The sequence below is a fragment of the Schistocerca americana genome, chromosome 5 (assembly GCF_021461395.2).
Source record: "Schistocerca americana isolate TAMUIC-IGC-003095 chromosome 5, iqSchAmer2.1, whole genome shotgun sequence".
Lineage (NCBI taxonomy): Eukaryota > Metazoa > Arthropoda > Insecta > Orthoptera > Acrididae > Schistocerca > Schistocerca americana.
In genome coordinates this window covers 564,541,005-564,556,878 of record NC_060123.1, presented here as the reverse complement: position 1 = coordinate 564,556,878, position 15,874 = coordinate 564,541,005, and the positions used below count along the sequence as shown (strand labels likewise).

General features: G+C 39.8%; 1 protein-coding gene across 1 annotated transcript in view; it reads right to left on the bottom strand.

The window, feature by feature from the left end:
* LOC124616536 (GPI ethanolamine phosphate transferase 2) overlaps positions 1–15,370 on the bottom strand; it is a 91,735-nt gene extending 76,365 nt beyond the window's left edge. The window contains exons 1-2 of the mRNA XM_047144853.1: positions 15,001–15,370; positions 14,605–14,803 (exon numbers count right to left, since the gene is read on the bottom strand). Coding sequence (XP_047000809.1) covers positions 14,605–14,803; positions 15,001–15,173 — 372 coding nt within the window. The 5' untranslated portion in view covers positions 15,174–15,370. The remainder of the gene's footprint in view (positions 1–14,604; positions 14,804–15,000) is intronic.
* Between the last annotated feature and the right edge of the window lie 504 nt (positions 15,371–15,874).

The following is a 15,874-nucleotide window of genomic DNA, read 5'->3' as shown; positions in this document are numbered from 1 at the left end:
CATGAGTTACTAACAATATTAACACAAGAAACACACACACACACACACACACACACACACACACACACACACACACACAGGATCTATGTAAATCTCTGCACCCTAGCGAAGAAGATAATTCTTAGTCATCCTGTACAGCAGCTGTAGTGTTCATCTGGAAAAGGCAACTTCTCCAATCACAAGTGCTGGTCGCTTTTCATTTTGCGGACAGACTATATCTCTCTAGCCTTTGCTATCCCTTTTTCTTATGAGAGTAGACAAAATAAGTTCACTGCGCTTGTGTTTATGTGGTGGACTGATTTTCAGTTTATTACACAGTGTATAACTTTGCTTCTGCCGTTTGCCGATAGGTGGCGACAACAGTAAGTAGCGGTCAAAAGAAACAGATTGCAGACGTCAGGCAATCAGCTTTAACCTCAGTCAACATAACCTCATTCAAACATTAGTTGATTCGTGTCTGCATCATAAAGTTGTTCTTGATTGAAAATGTTAGTTTACAAACCTAATTCTTGTCATTTGCAGGAGGTGTTAATGTTTTGTTTCAATATGAAGAACACAGTGGCTGAGTCTCACTGAATGCTCTCAAGTATGTATGGTAAGGACGCTATCAGTGAAAGATAATGTCATGAGTGGTTTCAACGCTTCAAGAATGGTAATTTTAATGTCATAGACTGGCACAGTGGTGGGAGAGAGAATGTTTTCGAAGATGCAAAATTGGAGACATTGCTGAGTGAAGACTCACGTCAAACTCAAGAAGCACTGGCACGATTAGTGGGAGTGACACAACAAGCCATTCAAAACGTCTCGAGGCTATGGGCATGATTCAGAAAGAGGAACTTGGGTTCTGTGTGAGCTGGAACGAAGAGATGCTTTAAAGCATTTGTGTGTTTGTGAACAGTTGCTACAGAGGCAAAAACAGAAGCGATTTCTGTGACCAGGGACAAAAAATGGGTTCATTACGATAACCCTAAACGCAAAAAATCATGGGGATATCCCGGCCATGCTTCCACGTTGATGGCCAAACCGAATACTCACGGCTCCAAGTTCATGCTTTGCATTTGGTGGGACGAGCACAGCATCACATACTATAAGGTGTTAAAATCAAGTGAAACAATCACAGGTGCTCATTATCAAATGCAATTAATGCATTTTAGCAGAGCATTAAAAGACAAACAGCCACAATACAGCGAGAGGCACGATAAAGTGATTTTGAAGCATGACAATGCTCGACCCCACATTGCAGAAGAGGTCAAAAAGTACTTGAAAATATTAAAATGGGAAATCCTATCCCACCCGCCGTATTCTACAGACATTGCTCCCTCTGACCATCACCTGTTTAGATCAATGGCACACAGCCTGGCTGACCAACACTTCTAATCTCATGAAGAAGTCACAAATTGGATTGATTCATAGATCGCTTCAAAAGGTGAACAATTTTTTTGACGCGGGATTTGAAGACTACCGAAAGATGGGAGAACGTAGTGGCCAGCGATGGAAAATACTTTGAATGATACATGTGTAACCAATTCATTTCATTAAAGCCTCAAATGTAACGTTTGGAAGGTAGGAGACGAGATATTGGCAGAAGTAAAGCTGTGAGACCGGGCGTGGGTCGTGCTTCGGTAGCTCAGAAAGGTCCCGAGTTCGAGTCTCGGTCGGGCACACAGTTTTAATCTGCCAGGAAGTTTCATATCAGCGCACACTCCGCTGCAGAGTGAAAATCTTATTCTGGAAACAATGTTGAAGTTTCCCATGTGAAATTTAATGGCTATCGTGAAGAAAGATGGTACACTCATGGTAAAGTTGTTTCATCAGAACGCCTGCAACAGCACTGCTGCGTTACGGAAATAGCATCAACAGAGGCAGCTGCGAAGAGCCCCCATGTCAATAAATGGGCTAAAGAATATGATCTAGAAAATCGAAGAAACAGGTGAATTAGGTGGTGCAGCAGCAAGATGACCAGGCTCATTCCCACAGCAGTTGTTGATGAAGTTCCTGTAGCTACAACCGACCATGCATCACATGCCTCAAATTCTGCAACCAGTGCTTGAGCTGTGTCATGGGAATTCTCTTCCCCCTGATCAGCAGTTCAAAAGATTTCGTGGTGCATTGTACACTGGTATCCCTAAAAGATTCAGAATGCACCAAATGAAGCCGCAATGTAGGTTACAATGCCCTACATTGTTTTTTTTGTCACGCCTGGAAATGGATGACATGTGGCCAAGGGATATTCTTTGGATGGGCAAAGCACATCTTGCTCTGCACGGTGCCTTAAATGCACAGAACTGTCACATATTGGATTCAATCATGTCACATGTTGTACTGGAATGTACTCCGCATTCAGCTTATGCGACTCTTGAGGTGTGACTTCACAAGCTCCTTCATTCTTGATCCATTTTTCTTCAACGAGATGACACCTCACGGCCCTGTTAGGTGTACAGTGATTTCTGCACATTATCAGGAACTCCTTGCACATGCGATTCCAGCTTTGCAAAAATGCAACTGTGTCCACACCACTATTTTCCTGCAAGATGGGGCAACACTAAATGTCACTTGCTACATAAAAGATTTGCTTCGAGAAACCTTCCACAACAACCACATCATCTCAAGGCAATTTCAACAAGTGTTGCTTTCCAGAGTCCCTGACCAAAATCCATGGGAATTGTGGTTGAGGGGTATCTAAAAGATCATGTCTAACAGGGATGTATGTGGACTATTCCTAATCTGAAGGATAGCATATGATGACATGCCACTCTGATTGCACAGGATATGTAGCGAGCACTTGTCAACCATGCAGTGTTATGGATGCAGCATGTTGATGAGTCAGTAGCCCTTACTGAACAGATGATGGAAATTGTTACCACATTCTAATAAATAAGCCACAAGCACCATTACCATGAGTTTGATTGTTCCTCCTCTTTTATTGTGCCACACCAGTCTGATTGCTTCCAGCACCATATTTTCACCTCGTGGCAGAATGTGGAACTATTATTTTCTTCAACACACTCCATGAGCGCACTGGTTAATGAACATACCTAAAATGTTTCAGCATCCTGTGATGTGTACAGGTGACATTGAAGCACTCAGAACAATGCCAGTTTAATTATAACAACCCAGTACTTGTACTGACAATTATAAAAGAAGTGTAAATGTATAATGCTTAAAAAAAGCACTTATGTAACTTTACACAGAACATTATCAGCTGTCTGTACAGAAGAAGTTAATAGCTAATCTTTTACTTTGTCTTTCAATTTCTGGGATTCCATTTACTGATGATGCCTATTAGCATCCTGTTATAAACTAACTGACCAAAATATAAAACTCCATTCTGAATCCTAGGCAGGGAAATTAGTTTTACTTCTAGTACTGTGACAATGAAAGTTTAAGAATCATCTGTAAAATATTTGGTAATCAACTTTACCTTATATTCTTCCTATTCCCGTCTGTAGAATATATACTTTTTTGACCTTAGCTGTATCCCACTCACCAATACATTATGCAATATGAGAGTACTGAGTGAAAGTAATATGACTGCATGTAAACATTTTGGATGCCCAGAAATTTCACACATGGAGTCTCGGCCAGTGGGAGTTGACTGATCTCTACTTCTGCCAAATATGCCATTATATTTCTTTGGAATTGTATAATATGAGGGTCTTTTTTTAATGAAGGATTCAGCTTTTTGCTTTGAATAATTTGCAAGCCAATTCCATTTGTGGTGGTTATCAGTACACTTCTGCAATACGTAAATGTCGCAATTTTTGACAAGTCCGCAGTGCCTCCTTTGAACAGTGATTGTTATTAAAATAAAGTTAAGATACTTTACGACTTTCAGGACTGTTGAATGGCCAGCTATCTCTGGCTTTATAAAATTTTCTACAGGAATTCCACGCTGATCCCTTGCAAAATATTACAGACCCACTTTCCCTGTTCCCCACCCATTATTCACAATTTGAAATTTATTTATTAGGCTGTCCCACTATTATTGTTACAACAACTGCTGCTATTATTGGTCAGTTACTGTCATGAAATATTTTAAAATAGCTCTATGGAATTTAACAATTTTTTTTTTTCTGAAATGTGAGGTTGCTACACCCACAAAGTGTTATTTCATGACAAATGATGTTGGTCACAGGCATACTGTGACAATACACCATTTCTTTCCGAGCAGTAAAAATGATTGCTGAATCAGCAGTGTTCCTACACTATAATTCAGAGAAGCATAGAGGAAATGCTGCTAGACCATAAGCTGCATACCCTAAATGCTCGCCGGCCGGAGTGGCCGAGCGGTTCTAGGTGCTACAGTCTGGAACCGCGCGACTGCTACGGTCGCAGGTTCGAATCCTGCCTCGGGCATGGATGTGTGTGATGTCCTTAGGTTAGTTAGGTTTAAGTAGTTCTAAGTTCTAGGGGACTGATGACCTCAGAAGTTAAGTCCCATAGTGCTCAGAGCCATTTGAACCATTTTTGAACCTAAATGCTCCTAAACAGTTTGCAGATGATGTCACTCCAAGGCAATTAACACTTAAACCTTACAGCAAGCTCTGAAGATGACTGGGCTCTGTCAACAGATATTTGGGGATGTCACAGTGGGACAGCAGCTCTCCTCCATGTTTCACATTTACTTTTCTATTTGTTTCTCTGGTGGTAAGCACAGATTTGTCTAGTGCCAAGTGTTCATATCATAATAATTTGCGAGATTTTTAATTCAATTTTGATCTACTCACTTGTTTGACGCTGGGCAACAATTATTGTGTCACCTATTAAAAATCTCATCTCATGTCTGACTGATCATTCACTTATGGAAAATCCAGGTTGGAATGTAACAATATTATGAGAAGGAAAGTTGCTACTCACCATATAGTGGAGATGCTGAGTCACAGATAGGCATAACAAAAAGATTTTCACACTTAAAGCTTTTGGCCAATAGCCTTTGTTAACAATACACACACACACACACACACACACACACACACACACAACTGCAGTCTCAGGCAACTGAAACCACACCAGTTACCTGAGACTGCAGTCGTGTGTGTGAGCTGCGTTTGTGTGAGTGTGTATGTGCGTGTGCGCGTATGTGTGTCTATTGTTGTCGAAGGCCATTGGCCGCAAGCTACAAGTGTGAAAATCATTTTGTTGTGTATATCTGCGACTCAGCATCTCCGCTATATGGTGAGTAGCAACTCTCCTTCTCATAATATTGATCATTCACTTAACAATATCATGCAACTGCAGAGCCAGCACATAATCCTAAGAGAGCCCTTTCTGATGCTTCCATCAGCAATTATTGCTCTTCAAAGTGACATCTTTCCAATGAACATTATGTGATGGTAATTCATCAGCAATCTCCTGAGAAAGTATATAGGTCCCTGAATAATGTCTTGTGATTGTTCCATAACTTGCTCCTAGGTTAATGAATGTAATGGCTGTGAGTTCACCTGTATCAAATCTATAAGGCAGACAATATTGTGAAAAGGATGCTTTCTTACTCGTCATATATAGGAGACACTGAGTCACAGACAGGCAAAAGACTGCTATACATATGAGCTTTCAGACAAAAGACCTCCTTCTAAAGAAGAAAGCACAGGCACTCATTTACACATGCACATGCCCACTGACTCTGGTCACTGAGTAAGGACTGTGAACTGCAACAGCTTATCAAGAGAGAAACAATCTGGCATGGGTTGTGGAGATAAGGGGGATGGGTGAGGAGGAGGAGGGATGGCAGGTTTGGGATGGAGGAAGGTCGGGAGTCAGGAGAGAAAAAAGAATAATGGGTGTGTTGGTGGAATAGAAGGCTGTTTAGTGCTGGAATGAGAGCACGGAAGGGATAGGTAGGTGAAGGACGTGGACTAACAAGGTTTGTCAGGGGGTTACTGGGAACATAGATATATTGCAGGGATAGTTCCCACCCGCATAACACAGAAAAGTTGGTGTTGGTAGGAAGGCTCCAGATGGCACAGGCTGTGGTCATTAAAGTGAAGAACATTGTATTGGGCAGCATGTTCAGCAACTGGGTGGCCCAACTGTTTCTTGGCCACAGTTTGCCAGTGGCCATTTATGAGGATAGGCAGCTCGTTGATTGTCATTACCACGTAAAAAGCAGCACAATGGTTGCAGCTTAGTTTGTAGATTGCATGACTACCTGCCTTTGATGGGATAGGAATGCCTGTAACTGGACTGGAGTAACTGGTGATCAGATGATGTATGGACCAGGTCTTGCATCTAGTTCTATTGCAAGGATATGAACCATGAAACAAGAGGTCGGGAGCAGTGGTGGAATAAGAATGGACAAGAATATTGCAAAGTTTGATGGGTGATGGAATACTACAGTGGAAGATGTGGGAAGGATAGTAGGGAGGATATTCCTCATTTTAGGATACAATGAGATGTAGTCAAAACCCTGCAGAGAATGTGATGCAGTTGCTCCAGTCCCAGCTGGCACGGAGTCACAAGTTCTTTTGTAGCCAGGTGTGTTAAGTGACTGGAGATACAACACGTGAGAAATCTGTCCCTTGGCACATATGTAGAGGGGTTGTTTACCACTACAGACGTGATGGCTATGGGTAGAGGACCAAGAGAAGTGAATGGGGTAGAAGATTGAGATTTTGGACAATGTTGTCAATGAATCTGAACCAGGTGAGGAGTTTGAGATTCTGGGTGGTTAGGAATAATTCCTCTAGTTGGCCCAAGAATAGGTTGGCATTGGATGGTGCCATGCAGGTGCCCATTGCTGTACTACAGGTTTGTTTGTAAGTGGACAGTTGGGGATAAAAATAGAGTTTTACCCTCTTGAGCTGGACCCATACTGTTGCTTTATATACAGACCAGACTAATATATTCCAGAGAAACAGTTAAACAGTTATATTTCAATGGCTACAGATGTGAAACTGACTTCAACCACTTTGTGACTGATAGTTACTTTCTGTATTTTAGTAAGTCTGCATTCTTTGCTTTGTGCTGCATCTTCGGCATTTCTAATTGTAACAGACAACTGGTTTTTAGGTTCAGAATCCAGTCTTTGTGAAGTAAAGCCAGACGTTCCATATTAGTGCATTCTACATGAGCAAATTGATAAAATTACGTAGGACAATTTGGAGCTATAGGAAAACAATTACAGTTCTCAAAGAATATTGCAAAAGTAAACCGCTCAACTAAATGCCAATAATTTTACTTTTTGCATATCAATAATAATTGTATTTGTACCGGTTACATTCCTGTTTTGCTGCAGCATTTTTTTTACTGACACCAGTCTTATGACTGGTGATGACATCATACATTAATTCCTACCATGTATTATTCTCTACATCTCTGCATAGCGTTCTTTTCTTTCAGATTTCTCTAGTTTTGTCTGTCCTTACAAGTTTTCTCCTCTAATACTAATGCAAACTTAATTATTACTCATAAAAAACATTTTTGCCACATATGTACATACAGAGGAATGGTCAATATTCAGGGATATGACAGGAATGATCAGTTGAAAAAAATAAATAAATAAATAAAAAGCCTTTGTATGGACTTGTTTCCTATTCTGAATGTTTTCCAAGATAGAGCACAATTAATGTACATTGTTATTTTTTCTTGTTTTATTCAATACTGTGTCAGGTTAACACAGGATGCTGGGGAAAAAAATAGTAATAATTCCACTATCTGCCACTAGATGAAAAAATGACGCAATAAGCAGTAAGAATGTGGTGCGGCTACACAAAAAGGAAAGGAACAATCAAACCCATAACAACACTGGTTCTAGCATATTTATTAGGTTATGCTGCATCGATAACATAGTATGGTCGACAGTTGCTCACTGCATACCTGCTGTAATCAGAGTGATATGTCATCATATATTATCCTTCAGATTAGGAAGAGTCCAGATACATCCCTGAGCAACATGATCTTTCAGGTACAACCTTAACCATAAGTCACAAGGATTGCAGTCAGAGTATCTTGAAGACCACACATCTTGAAACTGCCTAGATATGATGTGGTTGGTAGCAAAGGTTTCTTGAAGCAAATCTTTCACATGGCAAGTGACATGTTACCACCCAATCTTGCACGACAATAGTCATGTGGACACACTTGCATTCTCACAAAGCTGGAACCACATGTTCCACAAAAAGGGCCTTATAATGTGAGATGTCACTGTACACATAACAGACCAGTGACGTGTCATCTCCTCGAAGAAAAACTGATCGCGAATGAAGGAGCTTGTGAAACCACACCACACAGTCATGTTAACTGAGTGCAATGGATGTTGCTGCACAGCATATGGCAGAGCAAAACCCAATACGTGACAGTCCTGCGCATTCACAGCACTGTGCAGAGTAAAATGTGCCATTCATTTCCATGCGTAAAAAAGAGCGAAGGGCAAAGTCATGCCACTGCAGCCTATCTTGGAGTTTCATTTGGTGCATATTCTGAATCTTATAGAGATACCAGTGTAAAATGCACTGCAAAATCTTTTGAACTCCTGAGAATGGTGAAGAGAATTCCCATGACACAGCTCGAGCACTGGTTGCAGAATTTCAGGTGTGTGCTGCATGGTCAGCTATAGTTACAGCAACTTTATCCACATCTGCCAAGGGAATGAGGCTGACCCTCTCTGTGCCCCACCACCTAATTCACCTGTTTTTCCACATTTATAGGTCATATTCTTTAGCCCATTTATTGACATGGGGGTCTTCATAGCTGTGCCTGTTGGCAACGTTCCTGCAATACAGCACTGCTACTGCTGCCAATCTGATAAAGCAACATTACCGCCAGTGCACAGTCTTTCTCATCAATAGTCATTGTGTGTCACATGGAAAACTTCAACATTCTTAGCCCTTTGCACCAACAATCACTTCACAAAAGAAATCAAAACACGTCACTAAGCAACAAACAGTATACTGACATCAAAACGGGAAAAATTTCGCATTCCAACTGCTTATAGTATAATATTTTTGCCTGCTGGCAGAAAGTGTTATTATTATTCTTTACAGCGTGCTCTGTGAATGCAACAATTAATTAACATATCTGCGATGTTTCAACAAAGACCTCATTTGAATACAGTACGGCGTGACATCACACAGCTCTCCAAGACATTGATGGCTTTCCAGACTTTGGAGCCACAACTTCCCATTCAAGTAGCTCCTCAATTGACATCATGACATTGAAAGGACATTATTCCAGTACTCACACCCAGAAATAATCCCTGGTGATGCCAGGAATTGCACATGGGTTCTGGGCGTGGTAGTCAGATATGCTGACCACTCAGCTGTGGAGGTGAACTATTATTCATAACACCAAACACAATTTTCTATCTTGGCCTGCTCTTCTCCATTTAAACAGCAAGCTCGCAATGTCGACATTCTTACACATTACTCTTGCATGATGGAAAAGCTATGATGAAATATAATACGCAAATAAAAAATAATCACTAATCATAAAATAGGAGACAGCAACCCTTTTAATCGGTGAGTTGCAATGCAATACTTATTTACATATTTTGCTTTCCTCTTTGGTTACAGTTTAGCATCAGTTCAAAAGAGGGCACATTTGAACTTGAACTTTGAGTATAGCTCTGGATTCAGGTGAAATGGTATAGACATAGTGGGACAAACATTTGCAAGGGTAGTTAGATGGTAAATACAAATCTACCCTGACAGTTCATCCTTTGTACACACATTCTTGTCTGAAGCAGACCTTAAAATATAGGCATTTCCAAATGCTAGTAATAGCAGAGATGTTAGTACTAGCACTGGTAGACACGTCCATGCAATAGCAGTTATGATAGATGAAATGAAATGTCGTGTGACAAGGGCCTCCCGTCAGGTAGACTGCTCATCTGGTGCAAGTCTTTCGATTTGACGCCACTTCGGTGACTTGCGCGGCGATGAGGATGAAATGATGATGATTAGGACAACACAACACCCAGTCCTTGAGCGGAGAAAATTTCCGACCCAGCCGGGAATCAAACCCGGGCCCTTAGGATTGACAGATACAAGAGACTGAAAATGGGCAGCTCATGAATTATTCTACACTTCACAGGTTCACTCATCAGACCTACTCTAGTTTAACAATAAGCATTAAAAAATAAAAAAAACTGAATTTCCATACAGTTAGTAAAGAGAGTGCTACGACTTAAATTTTAGGTAGGTGAGTGCAGAACCTTTGATACATGTAATTTAAAATTATTACAATTAATTTGGGGACTTTATTACACACACACACACACACACACACACACACACTATATGCACAATAGAATTTGGCCTCTTTTGTGGGGATGCTGGAAGCATAAACACATTATCAGTGCCTAGCCTACTGGCTGCTGTGTGTGTGTGTGTGTGAAAGGGGGGGGGGGGGGTGGTAGCAAGCCCCACCTCTTTCTTGTGTGGCAGGCAGCACACTGGAATCAACACTGCATCACTGCATTTCACAGTGCTTCCTACAATGTTACAGCATATTGTATTATTTAGTAGCTAAAAATGGCCACAGGCGGATTCACAGAAAACTGAACTCATCAAATTTTCACAGATTCCTTCACTCCCAGAAAAGTGCCAAGTTTTATTGTGTTTACAGGACACTTACCTGCTATAATCATCATCATCATCATCATCATATTATTATTATTATTACTATTATTATTTCATTAGCCGGAAAAGGGCCATAAATTCTTAAATATACTACCATTGTCATATTGTGTAAGACGTATTTACACAATCTGTCATTAACAACCAGTAACAGGTTCTACAAACATAATCTCAATACTTCAAAAAAAAAAAAAAAAAAATATCCCATAGTGCACCTTCCTGAGGTGGTACAATAAAGAGCTAATTTTGGTATGCACTTTTCATCGATGCTCATCTCCAGAGCCCAGATTTGTAGGTTTTAGCCTTAGAGAACCTAAAAAGGCCTTAAAAGGGCTAAACAACACTATCACAGAAAATTAATACTAAGGAAAATCAACAATGTCGACTCTCACACTTTAAGAAGAGACATAATAAATTTGTACACTGCACTGAAATCAAGAATATGTATACCACACTGTCACTTATCTTTATAACATGATAATGTGTCAGCATGCTGCTCTATAAGTGACACCAGAGACCAATATTTTAGTAGTTTGGAAGGTATAAGAAATACAGGTTGCATTGAAACCAACACTGTGCATTCATTTTGACATTTCCACATGCCACCACATTGGAACAAACCCAGCCAGCCCTTACTTAAGTGCCATCCAACAATAGGGAGGCGTACTAAAGGAACAAATCGGTGACACTTGAATCAATCTATTTTTGTAGTTATGCAGTAAAGTTGTGTGGTGGGTTGGCTCGCATTGAGTAGTGTGCTCTAAATGAAACTGTCATGCCTAAACAGAAATCATCAATCTGGTCTTTTCTGGCTATGGACTGCTGAAGACTCCAATTTCATGACTGATGGCAGCATCATTTTTTACAAAGCCTGTAAAAAAGTAAGTAAACAGACGTTCTTTTATACCATTTCCATCATCTGCTAATCTTCCTGCTTGACTTCTTTCCTTGGATTTTCAAATTGGAATTTAAAATTAGTTTACCGACATGGATATTCGATTCAATTACAGTTTACATTTTACATTATCACATTCTTATTTTTTTGTTACTACCATCTTCTTAGTCTTTGTTTGTTTGTTTTAATTTTAGGTAAGTCACAATAAAAAGCCATTTTTCCTTCAACACAAAGATTCTGTAAAAGTGTCACTAGAAAGAACAAACAACAGATTCAACCATCAATTTCGTCTATGACAAACAGTGCAGTGGGCAGCTTTACTCCAGACTTGTCTGATGATTTAGTGTTGGCTAATGTGCCTTGGAATACACTACAGAAAACTAAATTTAAGGGTCCACATTTCTATCACTGAAAGATGCGGGTGTAGATTTGTTTTCTGAGTTGCAAATGTATCTGGCAGAAACACCTGGTTCAGTGGGTACAGCGTGCGTCACTAAACTAAGGAATATTATTCTGAGGAATCCTGGATATGAAGAAAATGTCCGCCATTATTCAGAGGGACAAGTTCAAATGCGGACTGCATAGGGGCCACAAGGAATTGCATTGATGAAATATGCACTATTGATCTCCTGTGTTGTAGAAAGGTAGTAATTACCTATGCTAGTTCAAAATAAAAAGAGAATGCAGGAGAAGGAGTTCCAGGTACATCCCTTCACTGCTGACCGTGACGAATGGGTTATTTCACACACTGTATAATGACAAGAAATTACAGTGCTACAGTTCATCTGTTTTGTGAGAATTTCAAGTTGGTGGGGTTCCCGAGATGAAATGACAAAAAAGGACACCATTTTAAGGAAAGGAGCTTGCCAGAAAAAAGAGTTTCCACCTGTCTCCTTTGTAGCTAATATTTGTAAACTGCAGTGACGTTTACAGCTCTAGATGTAAATTTATAGTACACATAGGAGTGATGTTTTAGTTTTTATTTGAAAAGTGTATTATTATAAATCGAAATTCAATTTACAAACGTTTTACACAAAAAGTAGGAAAACTGCCCCTTTGGTTTATAACTCTTACATCTTAAAATAAATCTACCATGTCTGATGTATCGGACCATTAGCATCACTTGCTGCAGCAGGACACATAGCTGTGCTGTTTCAGTCCAGAAGTTTAGAGGAAAACCCATATCCTGGATAGTAAAATGTGCTGTCTGTGATGTAAAGTTCTTGTGATTGGAGTGTAGCATCAGGAACAGACTGAGGAAACTGCGGATTGATAATTTCCATGATTTGCAACAGATCCGAGTCCAGTAAGTGTGCTGTTCTAAGTAGTTTCAATGTGATTGTAAAGTGGAGGGGCTTATTCTTTGAGTTGGGCTTCATTCATTGCACTTATAATTACCCAAAACCTTTCCCCCCAGGTTGTGGTTTGAATAGCTCAGAGATAGTGTGTCCCAAATTGTTGATCCCACCTGAATCTTGCAGATAAAATACTTCGTGTCAAATCTATCCATAGTGCTCACATGGGTGTAAAAAACTAAGTCGCAGGTAGCGCTTAGCAGGTCTGCTGACCACCTGGTGTGGGAGCAGCCATAAGACGTCGTCTTCAACTGGCAGCACCAACAGGGCTGCCAATAGACCCTTATGGCTGCCGTTCTGCCGGCAGAGACGCCACACTCAGTTAGCTACCTGGTGCGACAGGCTCCATGGTATTTGGTCTGGCATCTCTGCTATCAGACCTGCTGTGGCATCCCAGTGTGGTAGGACTCTTAATGAAAATATTATGGCTCACAGACTGTCTTGAAACTTGAGAAGAGCAATAACAGTGCAAGAGCAGATAACTATCTAGACATGTGACATACATGTAGGTGACATTTCAGAATCAATACATGCAAATGTCACTGTCTGTTGTGATACTACTGGGAAAATTCCAGCAGTAGACATTACTTTGGCATTAGTTATACTATTATAAAGAAAAACTTTTACTCATATTCAGCTCCTCTTATGTTCCATATTACACTTGGAAACTTCTTGAGAAATAGTGAACAGTCCACTGTTCACCTATTCCGAAATTGTGATCATTGTAGTGAGTATTGTATTGTTATTCTGTGTCACTTACAATAGTCATAAAGACATTTAATTTTATACAATTCTGGACAAAACTGAGGCTGTCAGTTTCAGGTATCACAAAATGTTAGTTGGCTACACATATTAGTTACATTAAAAAAAATTAAGGCAGAGGGATGATAAATTTGGCTTATGCACAAAAAAAAATGTTGAAGGTATAGGCAATTTTTGAGTTGTATCACAAATGGAGATGAGCCATGAATGTGGCACTCAACGCATAAAACCAACTGCCAGCTATCAGGTAGAGACCAAAATAACATGAAATTTAGGAAGCTCAGTACTAAAGAAGCCTATGTGCACAATGTTAACAATATTAATACTGCTAAGTGTCATTGTGAAGAGAACTGAATTGTAACATGACAAAATTGAGACATGATCTGTGGAAAATAATATATTTGCCAAGGCTGTTCTTGTGAGTCATTACAGTAGTCACTTACATTTTATAACTACATCACATATGTAACACCATCCCTACAGCTCTGACCTCATTGCCACCCATTTTCCCCTTGGTACCTCAATATCCCTCGTTGTTAGACTCCTAGTCCATGACTGACAGACTGTCAGCCAGTTATCACAAATGGCTAAAAGTCACTGATCAAAGAACAGCAGTACGCAACTGCAATACACCAATAATAAGTAATCGAGTAGAAAATAAATGACAATACAATAAACATCTCTCTATATATTTAACCTCCTCTTTATCTTTAGGCTCCTTACGTCAAGTAGGCAATTACTTTCTTGATAACACTAATATATAATTTATTTATAATCTATGGACAAATGAATTATTTATTTAGGATTGTAGACATACATAACATGTCATGTCCTTTCAAAGTGAACAGAGAGATGAAAATATGTACAAACATATACTTCCTTTAGCCCGGACTTCATTCCATTTCTAAAAGTCTCTGTTCATTGGTATATGTTGGTTTGATTACGGTAAAATAGATGGAATACTTTTGAAAGTCAACAGATTCACAAATACTTGTGCCTCTACTTTTAATCAACATACCTTAATCCTTGGCATTGTTACTGTGGGTGGGCTAACTCTTCCTACGTACTGGCATGCCGCACTTTCTTTAATCAAAGATGCAGTGTAAGGCATGTTTCTCAGCCCAGTTTCCCCTTCAACAAAGTCCACTCTTAAGGCATCTATTATGATTATTATCAATTTTTTTACAAGCGGTTTGTATAAAGCACTTGCATTCACCCTACAACACAAACGCAGTCTCTGAATAATGCGGTACATTTTTTGTTCTATAGTTATTAGATTCTAATAACATTCAGATCTATGAGATAGGAAATTTTTCGATGCCTTTAATATGTAATATTTACGAATCTATAGCCTCGAATTTCAAGACACAAACGATCATACAATATTCATTAAAGCTGTTCTATATTTACGCACCTAGTATTGCCGACAAAATAAGGAATATCATCTTTTGTTGCCTTACGGGATTGCAAGTATGATGTCGGGAAGAAACCAAACATAAACAATGCCATGAAACAAACCACTATTAGAAGATAACAGAGAGAACCACATTGCTTATTTCTAACGTCGTTACCAACAACAAAACTCATTTGTACACTACACGGTCGTAAGAAATCCCTGCATTCGTAACCACCACTACACACTTTCTTTTCCTAACACAGGGGAATGCGTGACAGTGACATGCTTCAAAGCCGACCACGCTGTTGTGTTGATTAGATAAAGATTACAAAATTCGTCGTTTGAGACGATGGTATCGATTGACGTGAATTATCGACTACCAACGCAGCGCAACAACCAGCTCTGTCAACACGGCACAACAGTCAACCATCATTCAGTCATGATTCAGCTCACTGTACCGTCACTGATCTCTGTTAACTGCTTGCAACAGGCAGATTCGTCACTCAACGGAACTGTATGCTTACAATATGGGAAACTTAACAGAAGACGAAACCAAAAAATTAACAGTAAATATGCCACCGGTGAAACGAACAAATGGCAGGGAACTAGCACAGAAGACAATATCACCACGTAAAAAGACTGAGGAGGAAGCCGTACCAGAGCCGACAGTTAAAAACAATAGATCACCACGAAGCACCAGGCAGAAGTTAGCATCCAAACAACATACGAACAATTTTTTATGGCCCAATCCAGTGCAGAAGAAAACAACCAAGAAAAAATCCAGGACCCCCAGGAGCTGAAAATCACGTCAGAAACAAAAACACTAAAGCCTACTCTTCAAGGAAGTAGCCAAGCAAGAAACATACCTCTCATACAACTGAATAGTTCCTTA